This window comes from Branchiostoma floridae, chromosome 14 (genome assembly GCF_000003815.2).
Source record: "Branchiostoma floridae strain S238N-H82 chromosome 14, Bfl_VNyyK, whole genome shotgun sequence".
Classification (NCBI taxonomy): Eukaryota; Metazoa; Chordata; class Leptocardii; order Amphioxiformes; family Branchiostomatidae; genus Branchiostoma; species Branchiostoma floridae.
In genome coordinates this window covers 14679537-14698937 of record NC_049992.1, presented here as the reverse complement: position 1 = coordinate 14698937, position 19401 = coordinate 14679537, and the positions used below count along the sequence as shown (strand labels likewise).

At 41.4% G+C, this 19401-nt stretch overlaps 2 protein-coding genes across 5 annotated transcripts in view; both read left to right on the top strand.

Moving 5' to 3' along the window:
- Positions 1-9288, top strand: part of LOC118429934 (protein amalgam-like) — a 36890-nt gene extending 27602 nt beyond the window's left edge. The window contains exons 8-9 of one of the 3 annotated variants that reach the window (XM_035840578.1): positions 3984-4037; positions 7777-9288. In XM_035840578.1, the coding sequence (XP_035696471.1) occupies positions 3984-3991 (8 nt within the window). In that variant the 3' untranslated portion in view covers positions 3992-4037; positions 7777-9288. The remainder of the gene's footprint in view (positions 1-3983; positions 4038-7776) is intronic. The other 2 variants (XM_035840575.1, XM_035840576.1) reach the window with 2 other exon arrangements.
- An 8297-nt stretch (positions 9289-17585) lies between these two features.
- LOC118429931 (protein amalgam-like) overlaps positions 17586-19401 on the top strand; it is a 49178-nt gene continuing 47362 nt past the window's right edge. For both annotated transcript variants that reach the window (XM_035840573.1, XM_035840572.1), the window contains exon 1: positions 17586-18347. In XM_035840573.1, coding sequence (XP_035696466.1) covers positions 18293-18347 — 55 coding nt within the window. In that variant the 5' untranslated portion in view covers positions 17586-18292. The remainder of the gene's footprint in view (positions 18348-19401) is intronic.

Below are 19401 nucleotides of genomic sequence, written 5' to 3'. Positions count from 1 at the left end.
CGTCACCAATGATTGAACTGCTGTCAGAAGTCGATGTCGGCCCCTGTTCCGGCTGAGAGAAGGTTGCGAATTGCTGACGTCACATGTTTATACATTTGCACTGATCCACTTTGTTCAGTTGGAGAAACATTTATCTGTATATAATGTGTAACGGATTACATGTTGAAGCACAAAATTAATAAGAAAGTTTCAAATCTATTTTCTACTTACCAAGTTTGTACAACTTAATTTTCATTTTACGTCGCCAGATCTCAGAAGCCATCAACTTTGGACCTAGCTGCGTTCATTGACACGTGAAATAGAGAAATCCTGGCACCACACAAATTGACAGGTCTTGTAGTTGAGAAAAGATTGTGGCATCGTCCTCTATAACACATCCCGGGGGCTTACTGTAGGTTACAGAAGACAAAAGGAGAGCCAAAAGCCCACCGTTATCTCCTCTCGCACGCATACCTTTGGGTAAAACGAATTTTCCTGCGTTCACCTTTTCAGATAATCAGAAGTGAAAGACGGGTCTCTAATGGGACCTCCGTGACTTATATCTATATATCTCATAACGTTCTTTAACGACCTCCTTCAAGGTGAAGCAAAACTCGTCAAAGGACAAGTAGAAAATCCCCTCTAATGAATTTGATACGCTTGTTTTCCTGATGCTGATGAAGCGTAGGAAATTGCCATTCTTCTCACGTGGAGCAGGACTAATAAGAAGACTGCTAATACCAAAATCCTGAGATCAGGCGAGATTTTACAGGAGATATTATGCTGAGTTTGACGTTAAGCCTCCCTTAAGGACCCCCTTTTCCTCCAACATCTGCACACACAAATGTACAAGGAATGTAACAAATATGCCTGCCAAATTATGATAAATTCCTCTAACCAATCCAGCATATGATTTCTGACAGAGAACTTTATGTCGCACAGATCTGTATAGAATAGAACTTTGCAATGTATGCTTACTGGCCCTTCCCCAACCACCATGCCCCGGCAAGCACACTTTGATGGGAAATACTTCTTTCAAGGCTGCTTTGCCGGAAAAGAGTTCAGTTCCAGTTTGTATTGTGAATTGATCAAATCCACTAATGTTATATATAAGAGACAATCGACCTTCAATTGCTGAAAAAATTATCTTTAAATGTTATTGTATTGTTATGTATTCAGAAGGAGAACTGTCGATTTCATGCCCAATCACTATTTAACCTAGATAACCTGATTTTCCCCTTACGGTTGGGGTCAATGACCAGGTCAATTCCCGTTACGCTGACGCCTAACTGCGCCTTCCACTCTTATCGTTCATAAAAATGACACCAAGACAAATGGAATCTTCCGTTTCTAGATAGTTCTCCCGTTTGTGGGGTCGTAAACGCACCCGCAGGTGGTACTCCGAAAGCTGTGAAGATTTCTCCTGGTCCATTCTTCTTACCCCCCTTTCCAATCGATCAGACACTCCCATGGTACCGACTTACGCCCATCGCTGATCATTGTGTCGTTACTTCCCTATTGATTACGGGCAAAAAAAATAACACTAGATCAACTTGTCAATGTCAGGTGGTATTGAGAGAACAGATTTGTTACTTCACTCACCCCGAGCTTGTTTATCGAGAAATCTCTTCCTTTCACGGTCGGGCGTTGAGGCAGAGTTTGACGGAGGTACGATTAAAGTAATCAATCATGGCACGTTCCTCCGAATCTCATTCAAGATCCTTTAAAACCTGTTCGTAATTAAAGTACATGGCGTGTACAGCTGATTTCAGTTGGTATGTATGGCGTAGGTGTCGATGTGATAGATTACGTCTGGGCAAACTGCAAAGCACAGTACATGTATTTCCGCCTTAAAATACGACGGGGAAATCCTTGCTTGAATCTTACCAGTACCAGCAACAAATTTCGAACAGTAGAAACTCTTTCAGCAACCTTCACCTGTTATCAGAATAGAAATATCATATAAAGACCAGCAAGAAGTTCATTCTTCAAAAGATATGTACAACAAAAAGTTTTTCTTTTCTTTGGAAAATACGACGTGTCGTTGAGTCGTCCTGCCGCATGCAATAGGTCGCGAGATGTCACCTTGAAGCGGTTGAGAGATGGGTCTTTTGTCGTCACTAAGCCCGGCATCAAAGGCTATTATCCACGGATCTAAATGGGCTTAAGTGCGACACGCACTTAAAAGGTGATTTACGTAACTACAAATACCCTGTTCAGTGCGTCTGTGTGTATGGATCTAGTACTCCCAAAAGTATAGCATTCAGTCTTTTTCTTAATTACTGAAGTGTTGTGCATTTTGGTGGGTCATTTCTGAACGATCTGTGGTTGATTTGCATGACTGACTGAACCAAATGTCTTCTTCTTAATACAGAGATAATACATATAGCCTTTCCGCTAAGACAGTGATCACGCTGTGCCTGAGCGATTTGACAGAATACTCAATGACTTTCATAGATAAACAGATATATTTTGTCACTTTCTGTGTTGTAAATTTTCAGCTGTACATATGTTGCGTCATTTGCTTAATATTCTAACTATGGAGTTGAGGGTTGCACAGATCCAATGTTGGTTGTAAAAAAAAAAGATCGAAATGGGCAATGAGTCGTTTGGTTGATAACCGTCTGCTCTCTTGGACCTCCAAAAGTTTGTCTAAGCGTGCAGTGTCAGCTACGAATTGATTGAGCAATGTAGACTGGGCAGGCCCCGCGAAGGCCTTTTAGACTGCCTGATTGACGACATGAACTTCATTCACTTGTGCCTTCAATACGAACCTTCACAGCAAGAACCCGTTTAGCCACTTCCACGGAAACAAATCATCCTTTTTTCCTCCACAATCCACCTAACAGGAGGAAGTTCCACGCTCAGAGCTTTTTTCCTAGAACAACATCGCTATGGAATAAGCTTCCACGGACTTGCTTCCCCACAGGGTACAGCCTGAAACTGTTCAAATTAAGGGTAAACAAACATCTCTCTTCACAATTCAGTAACGTAACCCAAAACGCTTGAGTGGCTCCACGAGCCTTGTTTTGCGGTGACCTCAAAGTAAATAATAAAAAAAAAATGAAACTGTACTACAATCAGAACGTCAAGATGGCACCCTATATGCTAAAATGGCTGCGGGACCAGGCAGCGGACAAGGCACAGTGGAATGGAATGTACAAGAACATTAACGAGGACACACACTGATTTGGTGTGCCGATGTCAGTTAAGATCTATAAAAACTGTACATTTGCACCTAAGACCAGTTTATATTATTAATGTACCTACGTGTGCATTACACTTTAATACTATATATGGGCGAAACTAGGGTGTGGTTCAATCCCCATCATTTCCTTTGTGTACAACAAAAGACGTAACAACATAACAATCCTCTTACTTCCTGTAGCTTGAATCGATTAGCATCATTAATGCTTAGCTGTGAAATTATCAAAGGTGTTTGTTAAATAGATTCTATAGACGTCATGCCTATAGATTCAACTGAATTCTATGATTATCTTTCCGTAATTTTCATCTAAATGATAAATCAATGGAGATCGACCAACAAATGGCCCGTATCCATTGACTGACCCAAATCAACTGCAAAACGCTGAACATCGTTCATCATTGCACTCAATATGCATATTCATCAGCAGCTGCTATGCTTAATAAAACCTGTGTATTCTTTATACAACGACGGAAAATATTATCATTATTATTATCATTAACATTCTGGAAACATGTAACGGCCGTATAAATTGTCTAGTTTTGACAAAGTTTTTAATTAATTTTTTTCATGACTTTACTTCTTCTCAATGGTGTCATGTATTGACGGAATAAATATATCACAGAACATTATTCTCAATCAATATCTATGTAAACCTCATAAAGAAAGGAGCTTCATACAAAAAGTAATATTATCCAGCTCTCCGATAATCCCCTTCATAATCCCCAAATATTGAATATTGGGCCAGATGCTCATAATACTTACTTTCATGTCATATTTGACCTTTGTATTCTAATAGATGCATGAACATCCCAACGCGCTGATCATCGGAATCTGTTCCCTTAAAGAGCAGGTAGGATTAACTAATTTAGAATCCGCTTGTATTTCTTATCAGTGGTAAAGAGCAGAAGATACTAGAATGCCGCCAATACATCTAAAAGTCTATGTACATTAGTTTTGCATCAATACGAATCTTCTCCAAGCACTGCCATTGGTAGTGCTGCCCGTTATTCGCAAAAACTTGCATATTTGTTTCGGCTGTTGTTTTGTTATTACTGTCTATGAGAAACACATCTTTATGATCCGTTAAGCAGATCTATTGTCAGATTTATCTGATTGGGACCAAAAGTGTTTGATTTCATGCCAACATAGCGCGCAAAAATATCTGACACACATATTATTAGATAGTGTTTCGGATAAAATATGCTCATCGGGCAACGACCATCATAGTCGATTTCATGAAGGCATTGGACAAAGTTAGTCTGTGTAACTCAAACTCTTCTGTCTGGGGCTGTAACTGCCCCCCCCCCCCCTCAGGAAAATCGATCAGATGTTGGGCGGACTGCTATAAGCGGTAGTTAATCGTGCTAGGACAAAATCCTCTACAACAAAAATCAAGCTCATTCGCATGTTCATCACCTGTGCATAGATGGTCCGTAGCCATCAAGTGAAGTTCGAAGTCAAAAGAGTGGGCGGAATTCTTTGATAAGGCAGAGAACGTCCTCGACATTGTAGAATTCAATCAAGACAAGCCTGTAAGACCATCAAATACACCTGTGGGGGGTCGGCTGACAGCTAATTCCGATGTAAGAAGCAATGGTTGAAACCCTGAGATAAAGTCAGTCTAATGAACAGATGTCAAAGATAACTCTTAGACTACTAGAATGGATGCACAACCGTCAAAGTTATTAGGGAAGTGTAGTTACCGTGGAGTTCCAATAAACTTGGTCGGCACAAACACCCCATAGTAACGTTGCCAGACTTCAAAACCTCTTGGAATCACGACACAACGGATGTATGTACGGCTGTATATACGGAAATATTCCACGAGGATCATTATTTCTAGAATTCTGCCTCCCAAATCAATGTTTTTTTCTATGGACAGACAGTAACCTTTGCCCATCGTTTGACTGGTCTTGTGCGTACGTAAATGGGTATAAAATACAGTTTGTCGCCCTTTTTAATTAAGTTGATAAATTTCATTAAGATAATAATGCTCTTACAGTGAATTAACAGTTAAAACCTACAACTGAACACCTGTAAATGTAAAAAGTAAAACAAAATCAAGATTCTAAACCCGTACGTATAGTGGTTCTAAATTTTCATTTCTGTGGGAACCTCACCCGTATTTATGGATAGGAGAGTGGCTGTCTTTGGAACGATATGTTATTATAGAACCCAATAATCCCCACGCAAGGTACCATTTCCCACCGCATGTGACCAATCTAACAACTCCAAGTCGAAAGTTTAAGAATCATAAAGATTAGATAATTTCACACTCCATGCCTCAGTCCCCGGCATATCTTATTCAATGACCTGCCCTTTCTATTTTATGGTGGTCTATTTCAGCTACTAGCATCACGTTATTGCTTTTACAATCCTAAAAAGCGCTAGCGGTACCAAATGTTTTATTATATCGGTTTGGCGTTCTCCTGGTTCTACAATCATGTCAGCTACAGGAAAACTATGAGTTTGTAATACTTTTGGTTCTGTACTATTATTTTCTCGTGGTAAGCCCGGACTACATGGGTGAAATAGTGCGTTTCGTATCGTGCTAGGCGGCACTTACCTCACTGTTATTACAGCATGAAACATGCGTGACCTGCATATGGCACATCATAGTTTATCAGACGCTGCTGTGACTAGACTCGACGATACAGTTTTACAATCAGCAAATGCACAAATTGGGACTGCAACTACGATTCCCTCGGCGCCTACTGTAGAAAGCTGGGGAATAGCTGGTCAATAAAGTTTTTTCCACTGTTTCAGACAAACATTATCATCTCTTTGACTTCCTCAATCGATGTACAGGGACTTTTTCTCTTACTATCGAACGCTAACAATAATTAATAAATTCGCAGTTACTCATGCATATAACTGGACAGATTTGTAGTAGCATTGATATTGCTTAAATCTACGCAGTTTCTTGTTGGGTAAATGCTATCCTGTACACCTAACTTCCTTGATGTCTAAACATCAATAGCGTATTTTGATAAATTCTTCACATATCATGATATACGTCCCGTGAAGTAATTTGTCAGCATCAAAAGCACTTCAAGCTACTCCCCATGCCGAGTTTCGGCTCTGGCTGTTTTATATGTTTTAGGATTTTGTCGGGATTTCTTTGTGCTGCTTTCTCTGCCAGTTTTGGCTGGCAGACATGAAGAAAACAGTAAAAACAAAGTCCGACCAAAACGCGTGCCGGAGAGTAAATCTAAACTGTAAGTCTCGAGGTTATACATGTGTTACATTCCTTCATTACATTCGGCACACGGACGTCTTTGAAAGACAAATCCCTCTTCTTCCATCTTATTAGAGAGCACGAAGTTGGTTGACGTCAGGATGGATGCTCAATCCCTGTACATTATAAACTTTCTCCAGACCCCAGCCTTGATGAAGCGCACAGTAGAGAATCTACTTATCACTTCACGGGAATAACAGAGCTATAGGAACCCGATAGAAACAGAGTTATAACCGTATCTTATTGGAGTTTACTTTTTATGGTTAAATATAGGCCAGTGAAGCCCGTGTGTTACACCAAATGCTTCTATTTCTATATGACGGTGTGGGCAGAAATACTGAACAGCATTTTAAATGGATTTTTTAAACCCTTGACATTATAATTGGAATATGATGCGCAATGTTAAAGTATGATTTAGAAACCAACAATACATACCAAGCGTTAAAATCGTTCTTGATCTATAACATTCGTTGAACGATCCGTCGAATCTTTGGTCGGTCAGTGGGCGAATTCTCCGGAGGAAAGGGGGCGTTATACCGTCTATACTGATATAGGTTTTTACACCTCGTCTGGCATTTGCTAACGAAAATGGTGTGCTTCCGCCTGGAAGATATTGCTACTTCCAGTAGAACTGTCTAAAGAGATAGGTCATCTCCGTTCAAATCTGAAGTTCTGAGGTGTATATATAGTTGCCTCGTTAAGATGTAGATATATATGCATCTGTACTTTCTGTATTTTCTTACGGACATCACAATTTTGTTGCGTCCTTTTAGTCATGGCGCTTGCAATTTAAATCCAAATCTGCACATATCACATTAATGAGATGGCCAGCAATCTCAGATTTATTTGATACTCAAGGATTTTATTTCTAAACACATAACAATAATGTGTCCCGATTGTTTTTCCGTTCAGTGATTATTACAAATCAATACACAAACTGTGGTAATGCTATTCGATAATGTACATAATAATCATGAAAATCGAATTTGGTAATATCACTTTCATACCGCGTTGAACAAGGTCATAGCCATAGGTCTCTCGTCCGCCCCAACCAACGTCAAATGTATGGGTGAATGGTAGCCGTTCACAATTGGTTTAGAACTGGAGTCGCAAGTTTGAATCATGGATCAATGATTCGATTGGACCTGATACCAGCCGTTATGTCTATGGATTCAGAAGTAATTGCGATTCACGACTGGTGTAGTCGTCTGCCTGCATCATCAGTTATTCCCATCGACGCTCTACTTACCCACCATTAACGACCATTTTACCGGCTTGTTTTGACTTATAGCTGTTGAAAGCTTCAGGCAAACGATGACTCATGCGTCTTATTTTTTTCTCTTCCTTTCAGCGTCCACCATGAAGTTGGAAATGATCTACCAGAGCATGGATGACATCGTCTCGTCTCCCGCCAAATGCAGCATGTGAACCGAATGAATTGACATTTACCCCGGGACCTGCCGGCGGTTGGATGTCGTTCCGTGCCAGTTGAACCAAATCCAGACCCAAAACGCCCGGAACACAGCTCATACTTCATGTCCTGCACAACTCGACTTGTCTACAATACGTCGGCGTCAGGAGTTTTTGGACCCATTCTGCCGCAGGGAATGTCCTTAATATATTTGATTGATGAAAAGACTGACCGATTTCTTCAATGTATCATAATGATTGGTTTTAATTGAAAAACAATCAATTATGAACAGGGCAAAAGGACTGTTGGATCAATATGGTTCGCTCTGACACATGTGCACGGTGAAGATTGCCAATAGATCTTTGTCTCTTACACGGATCCCACCTTTAAGGCAACATTCTGAGACTTGACCTATCACTTGCTGTGCCAGGGGAGTAGCAGACTAGTAAGACGCAGACGAGTAAAGATTTCTTGCCGCCGGAGCTCATTGAAATGAGGTCCTCTCCTCCCCGTCTCTGATGTAGTATGATAGCACCTGTAGGTTATCCTGGCCATATCAACAGAAGTGTGCGCAGATAGACTTCGGGGATCTTCTCTATTGACAAGATGGAGGGCTGAACCAATTTTTGGTGACAAACTTGAGAAATCGAGTTGGCCGCGGTCTTGATCACCTCTTCCCGTCAACGATGTTCGTGAGGAAATCCTCTATCCGGAGCACATTAAGAGATTCCGACGCCGAGATAAAAGTTTCAGGCAGAAGGATCCTCTTTGATATCAGGCAAAAGTTTGCAGCCATCGTCGATCACGATTAACCCACGACTTTGTTACGACAGCATCAAAGGAGTCAATGTCGTACGCTATCAAAGGAAGGTCGTACACTCTGTTCTGCTGAATACCCGTTTTTCAATCCGCGTGATGAAAGACTGGAATTAACAGCGGCATCATCTGGTATAGCGTATTCATCTGGGGGAGTAAATCGAGCCACAAGGGCCAAGTGACAAACGAAGTGTAAGCCGTGGAAGAGACACATCGCCTAGAGAGGAAGTACCGGGTGGCTTATGTACGACATGATAAGCGATATGCCTTGAAGGACCTTCACGGTCATTTTCTGACGATGACTTGGTTGATGTGATCCATAGGAATTTACATTTGACACTGGGGAGGGGTCCATGTCTGCCGATCTCTTTCCGTACGAGTAAATCAATAAATGTCAGGTGTAAAGATTTGCGACATGTATATGAAGATTACGTGTGTTAACTCATTACGCAGTTCGTTGTACGGTGCTGTAATCAAAGACAGTATAGATCGCTGTACATTTGCGCGTTTAATAGATTGTGTAAGATAAGTCTTCCTGGCATTAGATGTCACACGTGTTGAGGACGCCTACCATCCAGAATGTTAAGATATTAAATATTGTGCAGAAAAGCGAGTCGATTGACCTCCTCAAATTAACTTGGCTCCGGACCTGTCATTGATAGATACGCTGTCAGTTAAGGCCCAGTCGTGTCTATTCCACTTGTACATATTCCGCTCCCTACGCCCTCGATTGATGGGCATCAAAAATTGAACTTTGCCTCAGGTTGCCATTCGGAAATCCATTACGTCGAAGATGCTTTTGGCCGCCCGAAGCAAGATAGATGCGGGCGAACACACAATCTCGCAGCGGCTCCGATTGCTGCTCTATGCATTTAATTTCAACTAGCTGCAATACGAATATTACAAAGCACGTAAAACAACACTTCAGATTTCATGCTTTCTAACAGCTAGGTGATGTATATGTGAGCGGGAGTGGTATTTGCGGTGATCTATATGTACCATTCTTTATTTCTTTACAAGCGTAAGTGTTTGCTGGAATACAATTTACGAAACTGATATTAGACACATGTAAAAACCTTTGTAGCAGACAAACCTCTTATAAGGTAGCTTATCTACATGTTACGTCCACGTTTTGTTTGAGAATTTGAATATTCAAAACATGTGTGACATTCATCATTTTTCTTAAATTACAAATCCCATAGCATTACTATGATTATGATAGGATCATATTTCCAAACTGGCACCCAGCCGGACAGTTTGCGTGAACACAAATATCATTTATTGATTCGAAGAAAGACAATTATAACACACAAAACGTAAAGAATAGTTATAAGCATACTTTGTGTGTTGATGATACACCTCTACTTTTGGATCCCGAAAACAGCCCGGTCGGGCCCCGGTTTGGAAATATACATCAGTCTACACCGTGTAATCTTCATCAGGCTAGGTCTTATCTTTCACAAAGTAATGAGACGCCAAGTTTAAAGAAACCAGAATTATCAGAGTTTTCTTGTTTTTCATGACGGTATTTGCATCACTGAATTCGGTTCAGTGTGAGCATTCACCTTCAGTTCGGCATTGAACTCGGGGGCAACAAATAGCATGCATTAGTACAACATCACACAGAAAATGGATGCCGAGTCTTCCATCTTCCTTCACCCCTCCGTGGGTAGATCACATTTGGAACCGCCTGCGTTGTGACATGGGCATTTATAACAATGCTAACAACATTTCAGAACATGGGTTGTGACACCAGATACGTTATTCAATTCGCAATATTACAAGACTGATCTCTACAACAGATCTTGGGAAGGGACTTGGCCATAAGGGCAGAACAGAATCCTTAACTAAGAACTGAGTCCCACTGGTGACAGACTTGTGAAAAAGAACACTGGTACGTTTGTATTGTCTGTGTATTTCCCTTACCTAATAGTTTATTCCTGATGTTGCCGCGTGAGTCATTGTCGTTGCTCACGAGTAACCGCTATGTGGCATCAGATGAAACCGCGAAGTCAAAGTATATGGATCATGATGAGGAGAGAGACAATTTTTATGACCGTGCCCGATGTCAGGAAGGCCTCAGAGTACGCCTCTTTGACGAGAAAGGGTAACAATGATCTCATGTATTGCTATGCGGCATCATATGGAACCAGTGAAGTCATAGTGTATGCATCCTGAAGAGTAAGTCAATTGTTATGAATATGTCCCGTGTCAGGAGGACCTCATAGTACGCTTTCTCGACAAGACAAGGGTGAACTATGATCTCACGTCTTCTGCTCAAAATAGAATCATACTGACAGCTAGGGTGTAAATTGTAGGCTCTGATTTGCATGGAGATGCCAGAGGGCAGGCAATCTTGAGTGGTGCATCTGCCTGAGGGGCTTTCATGTTGAGAGATTGAGTTGGGAGAAAAGGAGGTGCCTTGAAGAAACATATCTGACGGCAAGGGGATAGTTGTAATCACTTTTATGTTCCCTGTCAAGGTTAAATCGATAATTTATGCACCAAGAACTACTTATTTTGCTGCCTTGTATGTCCTAGTGGAAGAGCTCTTTTGAATGCAAAGTGTTCCATGGTCCCAAAGGAAGGTAAGAGGTATCTATATTCAAAACGTACTATGATATACAGTCGTGTCTTCGATCTGTAGTTCCCATGCATACCTTGCGACAGAAAAAAAAGATATTGTATGCTACGAAAAAAATCAAATGCAACGTTGTTATTGTTGTCATCGTTCTCATTGAAATGTAAAATGAATCGGCTCATTTTTCAGTTAAAACTACGTAATTTTTCAAGAAAACTCATCTTTTAACCATAGCCAAAAAGTGGCAACTTATTTTTTTACCCATGGGCTGTGCACTACATGGCAGGTAACAAACGTTCATTAGAAACTATGAAGAATTCTAGTTGCAACTGTAAAACAACAACTCCTGTATATGCGTGATAACACATTGCAACAGAGACACCATACTAATCATGGATTAAAAGGTAGTGCCTTGCTATTGTTGATAGCTAAATCCCGTTGCTGGAAATTTATATCCTACGGTCCCCGATTTGTATACACCATTGACCTACCATATGGATTATAGGTCAAGGATTTCTGCAGTTTCAAAGCAATAATGTTGCTGTCAATTTAGTACCCTGTAGCTGGCAGGTGGGCTAGAAGCCGCTGTGATGAGGTTGTTGACCCAAATGATAGCTAAAGGATAATTTTTGAATGAATATCGCTCCAAAGTATTACATGTATTTCAAAGCCAGGCACTTAAGGTGGAAGCTCACTGCACTTGGGGCACCAGTGCGGCACTGCGGGGTTCGAATGATTACTCAACAAATTTCAGAGATAAAGAACGAATTTTCTTACATTTTGTTTGTTGGCTTTTAATTCATACATTTACGTATTACGCAATATCTAAATTATTATAAAATGGCGTAAATAACATAACAGTGCCGCAGTGAACGAACCCCGCAGTGCCGCACCGGTGTCCCAAGTGCAGTGAGATATCAACTTTAAGCACCCTTTACACGACAGGCTGCGACTGATCAGTGACCAAAGAGTTGACAAATCTCTGAACGCATTTCACGTTTTGTATGTGTTGTTGTATTTTAGATCATACTCAAATCATACATGACACGTCATATTCCAATTATAAAATCTAGGGTAACATTTTGGTCGCTGTACAGTCTCTCAACGATCGCATTCCAGTGGAAAGGTATCCTTAGCTACTTGTTCAACTTACAAATTCGGACCAGGTCTTAAAGTAACACAATAGTGACAGAAGACGGACAAAGTTATTTATGCTTGTATTTAGATTCAGACCATTACAGCAGTTATTCATGACTTTACCACAAGCCTCATTACGTCTGGAACTAATAAGATGTTTGCAGTCGTGTACTTCAGAACATGTGGCAATTTTTCAAAGCTTATATAAACTCCTCGTTGATGAATTACTTTCGACTATGTTAATCCATCTGTCATGCATGGGGATAACGAAGGCTTACCTCATTACTCCGTACCCATTGCCGGTATAGTGAGTGACAGATGTGAGGGTTATACAAACCGTTATCATTTATTCCATAACTTCCCTTGGGTCCCATTAACTTTTCCTCCATCATGCAACAATTACCGGGGCTTGGGTTTGTACTAATAACGAAACATGTTCCGCATTGAAAGGTTTAATTTTGTCTTTGATGCTACATGACGGAGAGCTCTTTCCGTCTTCATAAATTTTGTAATTACCGAGCTCCTGCTTGGCTGAAGTTCCCAGAAACTTCGGTTCCAGACGTCGCAGGTATTCTTTTTAATTTCTTCTCTCTGATTTGTTTGGTCACGGCTTCTTCACCATGTACCAAGTTAACTATGAACTCCAAATATGTGGCAAAAAAAAATGATTGACGTGCATCAGATTGAAAACACAGTACTATATGTGGAACATGCGATCTGTGCGCAAGTTTGTTTTGAGCTTGAAATGCGTTTGGTATGTCGATGCTACACATATTCAGATAACAAAAGCGCGTTGTGCCGAATGACCCCATTCTTTCAACATAATGACCATTCTTTCAACATAATCAGGGTTACCAGGATGATCAAGCTTACACACAAAGTACATCCGAAAGGAGGGGGCTTAAAGGATTCTCTTTTATTTCTAGAATCAAAAGGAAAAATTCATGAAGCATACCATCAGGCTCACATCAACCGTGTCCAGATGAGTCGGATGAACTCCTGGTACCCAGTACAGATTGCTACGCTGTTGGCCATATCAGATGAGGTCAGGCTATTTCAATATTTCCTGCGCGTCTGATATATTTTGCACGGGATAACATGTCTATATGGAGAATATGTCACGCTCTTAAGATCTTCCCTCATTTGCATTCAGCGAGACAATTAAGATGTTACACAGGCGGAGGCGGTAATTCCTTCTGATCTTCGTTCCTTGCTGAGGTTCTTAACGAAATCCCTCGCAGCGGTTTCAAACGAGAGGGAACTGTCATGGATATCGTATTTAATGAGAAAGGCTTAGACGCGTTCACCTATGGCATTTTATGGTGCTGCGTTGTTAGTCTGGTCCCAAGTTGCCTGGGATTTTTTTCCTTATGTCTATCAGGTCTGGAAGAAAGAGTTCGAGTATGAAGTTATATTGGCAGAAGGTGATCATAAGAAGTTTCTCGTCGCACACTCGATGGAAGTTTAACTTCTTTAATGGAAGTTAAGATGGTATCTCGATGCACTTGGGGCACCGGTGAGACAATGCGGGGTTCGAAAGATGCTCAACGAATTTCAGAGATAAAGAACGTTTTGTGCATTTTGTTCTTCATACTTTACATATTATGCAATATCTAAATTATAAAAAAAAATCGGAGAAAATAACACAACAGTACCACAGTGAACGAACCCCGCAGTGCCGCACTGGTGCGTAAGTGTAGTGAGATACCACCTTAAGCATTTTGGATGCAGTTTTGTAAATGTTACAAGCCGCTAATTCGACAATGTATAGGTATTTTGTCCATTCTGTCAAAATAACATCTTGAAGACGAATCGTCACTTTATTTTAGATTGTTCATGACTATGATAAATGAACAAAACTGTCTACCTTTCTGTCTATTTCTTCAAAAGAGTTCACGCTATAAATAAATTCAATTAAATTCACATCAAAGAATATTCAGACCTTTGAAATACAAGTGTGGACGACACATCTAACCAAACATGTTGATTTATTTATACTTGTGCGTAGATTAATTGGTTTATTAATGTACCTACTTGTTTGTTTGTTAGTGTGTATAGATGAAGCAGATCCTAAAATATCCAGATCTTTAGTTTTACCTGACTATTTAGCCGCGTTATGTATGTATGTATACTAAAGAACGGTTGCTCTGGGATCATTATCTCAACTACCTCTGTAATAGGTTGACCGCCATGACCTTATTACCTGAAGAAAACACCTTCCCCAAAACCCTCCGCCTGCCGGGAGGTGAAACAAATGAACAACAAGAGAATTTATTCATGAAAAGATCAGTTGAAGCCTGAATTAACTGATCACGTTTCCGTCCCTTTACACCCTGTATTTGTCTTTTCTCCTCTTTATTGCCGGTTCTACCCTTGGCTGCTATTACGGGCGCCGCTGATTCCACGGCCCACGCCGGGGAGTGGCGGATAACACCTCCGTGGGAAAGTAATATGTACTACAATTCAACTGCAACCTTTAGACGAACCGGTTGCCGGTATTAAAACGCACCAGAATGAAAAATTACACATGATTACAGTGGGATGCGCAAGGCCAGGGAGGTTCTTCGGAGATGCACACGTAGAGCGTAGGCAGTGGGACACCTCAGGTCTAGTACAAAATGATGAAAAAAGGATCTCTGAAGAGCCAACGGACGGTGTAATCTTCCTTTTACAGCGATGGAAGGAACTTAGTGAAAAACATTCACACCGAATTCGTTTCGGCACATTTGTAGCATCTTCAGACTATGCTTGAGTTATGTCAATAATCGTGATCCTCTGCAGAGTTTATCACTTAACTGCTTCATTTTTCAACGACCTGTCTTATTTTTGCATCTTTTACCTTTTTTGTTGAGAAATACAACACATTCCTGTATTGAATACACAAGCCACCGTGGATATAGAAATACATGTTTTTATGTATGTGTGTTCTCGAAAGGGTATCCATACATAACCTCTTTGTTCTGTCTAAACGACGCTGTATATCCAATCCATTTATTTACCAAAACGTTGGACGATTTGACTACCAGGCAGAAAAAGAAGTCAAATCCTTAAAATATCATAAGTTGAAATATAATCTAGAATATGTCATTTCGCTTCTAATTCATTTCAATTTCTATATACGTTTTCCACTGTTTTTGCTTGTTTACCACTGTCCTTTTGGCATGACTTTCAAATGAAATTATTACCATTGTTACCTTTATCATTGTCGTCAAATAAACATTGCTAAAATACCTGATGACCTATCTGATCGATGTAAAGTTACATAGATGCACACAGTTTAGGATGAAAACGCTTTCAGAGAATTATAACAAAGAGATGACGGAGTTAGATCCATCACCTGCACACATGATGCATCGGTGGATGATACTAGACCTTCTGTCTGTGTTATCCATCACCCAAGGGTTCAAATTCATCACTGAGGATACGAAGTCTGTCTTATAATTCCCGGAAATAAGAAGAAACACATCCTAGGGTTTGTTAAGGTGACTCGTGGTCAGTTCAACCAGCCCCCCTGCCGATCCTATCAGGAGTAAATGGCCCATGTTCGCCCATTTCCGCGGGTCTGAGTTGTAGAAAGGTGAGTGTGTATTTTATCAGCAGGGGTCTTGCGGGGAGAGATAGGATTTCTTCCAGCGGCCACGAGGTCAGTGTCTTAATGGGAAGAACAAATATTCCGGAGGCGAAATCTTTATTAAGATGCCCGGATGAAGGGTTGAGGGTGATATCTGAGGAAGCTGATCAAAATCACGTCCTTGCTGTATTCAGCCAACGTGTACTGCATTGATGTGTTTTCAAGCTGGGGATACGGTTATACATCCTTTCTACTCTCCAAGCGGAGGGTAGGCTCCGGCTGTTTTTTAACGTTATTTTTAGTCGTTTTTATCGGGCTTTCAATTTTTTATTTTATCTTGCTGTCTCAAAACCTAACCTCAGTACCTACTTTCCACTAGGACGGCGCTCTCGCCGCGCTTTCTCTGCGTCCTAGAATTTGACACATTCCTCAACGAATAGAAAAAAACAATGTTTCTACATATTCTGTGTATTGTAGTCTTCTCAGTCACACTTTAACGTTTTGTATGATACGCTCTTACACCCAGTTCGAAAGCAAGGGTTACACATATCCTAGTTAAGGTGGGGTCACACCTGCGTATATATTTAAGTCCGTTTGAGGTGCGTATGAAGGTCTTATAGTCTCTACCAGGCTCCACAGGTCGCGGGAAAAATAGTACAAATTGAACAAATATTGATTCATAACATGCCAGTTGAGTTAGCTGACCGAGAAGTATGGTTAGCGACCCAGCTAACTCGTCTGACATGTTACCTGTTTACGTTGGTCCAATTTCTATTATTTTTCCAACGACCTACGGGGCCTGGTGGAGGTAAATACTACCGTGCGCGCCTCATACGGACTTAAATGTATACGCAGGTGTGACCCCACCTTTAGGTCGCAGTGTGAGCGCATCGCGACCGACGTCTAGTGGAAAGGGGGCCTTACGTATCCTCGTCAACATGCCACAACCATACCACTTCAAACAGTCTTGTCAATCGAAACTTTTATCACCAATCTGTTCTTTATGCCGCTTTTGAATGTCTTTGATCTCAGAAGACGAGTAAATTTTGAATCAAACGACTAGATGTTTCTCGCGACACGATTGTAGTGACAGGATACTTGACAAAATGATGAAATGTGCGCAATGTAACCTATGCAATATGACACATAAAATCTGAAAGCACATTATGGCCATCGTTGCGAGCCCGTGCGTTATCTCTCCCGACATCGTCTTATCTTTTCCATATGATATCATGTTTGCAGTACAAAGAAATCATTATAGTGTAAAGCTCAGGAAATTAAAATATGCTAAGATATACATGAGCGTAGAAACCAGACACTAGACTGGAAGGTTAAAGAACGCATATGAAATCGAAAATGATACACATACCATTTCTTCAGGGCGGGCCTCCTTGAATCGAAAGCCCATAACTTAGTGCATAAGTTGTAAATTACTGACTTTGTCTTTTCTCTGAACCCATTAAGCGATATATCTGCTGCAGGAAAAGATTACGATCGAGATTTGGGGACCGTGCTTGAGTGCACTTCACACCAAGACGTCATGTCATAAATATGAGCACTTAATTTTTTTTTTTCATATTCGAACCCGAGAAGGTGTAGTTGTCATACCCAGAGTTCCCGGCGCCAGAGGGTCTCACGTACGCGGCACTTCAGGGCGGGAGAAGGTTCCCTCTGCGCCGCGTGGTTGTCGTGGTTTCCATTGGCTCAGACCAACCCAAGACCACTTGGTTTGAGTACGTGCGGCTAGCTGGACCCATCCCCTGTCTGATGCATGTACGGTTTATACGTGATACATCTCTGTCACAACTAACCACGCAAACGCAGCCCTGCCCCAAGACGGTCCTATTCCTCCGGACAGCCAAACCCAATTAAGATAGATCTGCGCGATCAATGGACTTCGCGCACACTTCGCCATCCTGATACCTACAGAAGGGGCCTGTCGTATTCCGGGCCGCGTTTGTGTTGACTATTCAAAACGCCAGTCAGCGATTTCTTCTCTCTCTCTCTCTCTCTCTTCTAGCCTATCTGCATCGCAGGTTCATTTCACGCGGGATTATTTTTCTGTCAGCTCCATCGAGCGCGCGGACCCGCCCTAGGCGTCGTCAGCCCATCTGATTGAAGCGATCAGAGGTTTTTTAACGCCCTTTCTTTATTATGAAGTCCAGAGGAAAGGGAGCGTGTCAGTGAGTGTGTGATGATGAAGCGGAAGCGTCGCTGATGAAACCCCTCTTTCGCTACCGATATCGACTAGTCCGGCCGTACGCAGGGAACACTACGCAATCTGCCCGTCTACAAACCCTTATAGTAGCCCTGTGAGCAGCTGCCACTACCAGTGAGGCACCCGCTCCACGATGATACAGCCGTCTTGGCTCGCCTTCTACATCCTGGCTTTCCGGGCATTAAAAGGTAAGACCCACCTTTGCTAGCTGCTTTTCTTTTTACACGTCGTCACGTCAACTGTACAAACGATCACGGCTCAGCATTGTTGTCTGATGAACCGATCGTACAGAAGAGCCGATCGTACAGGCGGCACATACAAATGGCATATTCTATATCCCCTCTTGAGTTCTAAAATCTCGGTACTCTACTTTAGCTAATCCATATCCCTGTATGTGCTTTTACTTAATCCCACGCATACATCACTAGTATTTAATTGCTGACAACTGGGTAGGAATCATGTCGTTTCCGGGTTATTCGAAGCGAGACCCAATATTTCTTCTCTTAGTTATATTGACGCGTTTATAAGAGTATCTCGCGCGTCGATGCACTCCAGTCCCGAGACGAAGAGATTTCGATTAGTTTACCGAGCAGGCACAGCCAGGCAGGAAGCTTTATAGGGTCCTACATCAGATTCGATGAGTGTCGAAAGAACCCTAGGGGCAGCAGCAAGGTGCTGATTTATTTACCAGGAATTCCATAACTTAAGTACACTATTCATACTAACCCGCGGAGGCCGTACCCAGACTCTACAGCTATTTATCACAAGGAGAAATCCTTGCTACGGACAAATACACACACGCACGGTGCCTGGCTTTGCCGTGAAGGACTTGATTTCTCGTCAAAGACACACTCTAAGAGGCATATTCATGGGGATGTCGAAGATAACAGCATGTCATTCCAAAGATACTCTTGAAGTTAACGGCACGTTGTCACAGACTGTCGAATCATCATCACTGCTGGAAGTTGGGAAGATGAAGGTCAAAGCTCAAGGTCGAGCGAGTTGGTGTGGGATCTTGGTACAGCAACAGAACAGTTGTTTCGTACCTTTTGTTTTGAACATGATATGGAATAGATTTTTTTGGGTGGCAGATATGATCCCAGCGAATACCGGGACTAATTAAAGTTGCATCTACCATCACACGACAAAAATAGGTATAGGGGAGCTTCCATTACACCACTCGTTTGATTCTTTGTACGAAATATTAGTAAAATCTTTAAAAAGAAATACAATCTAAGCAAA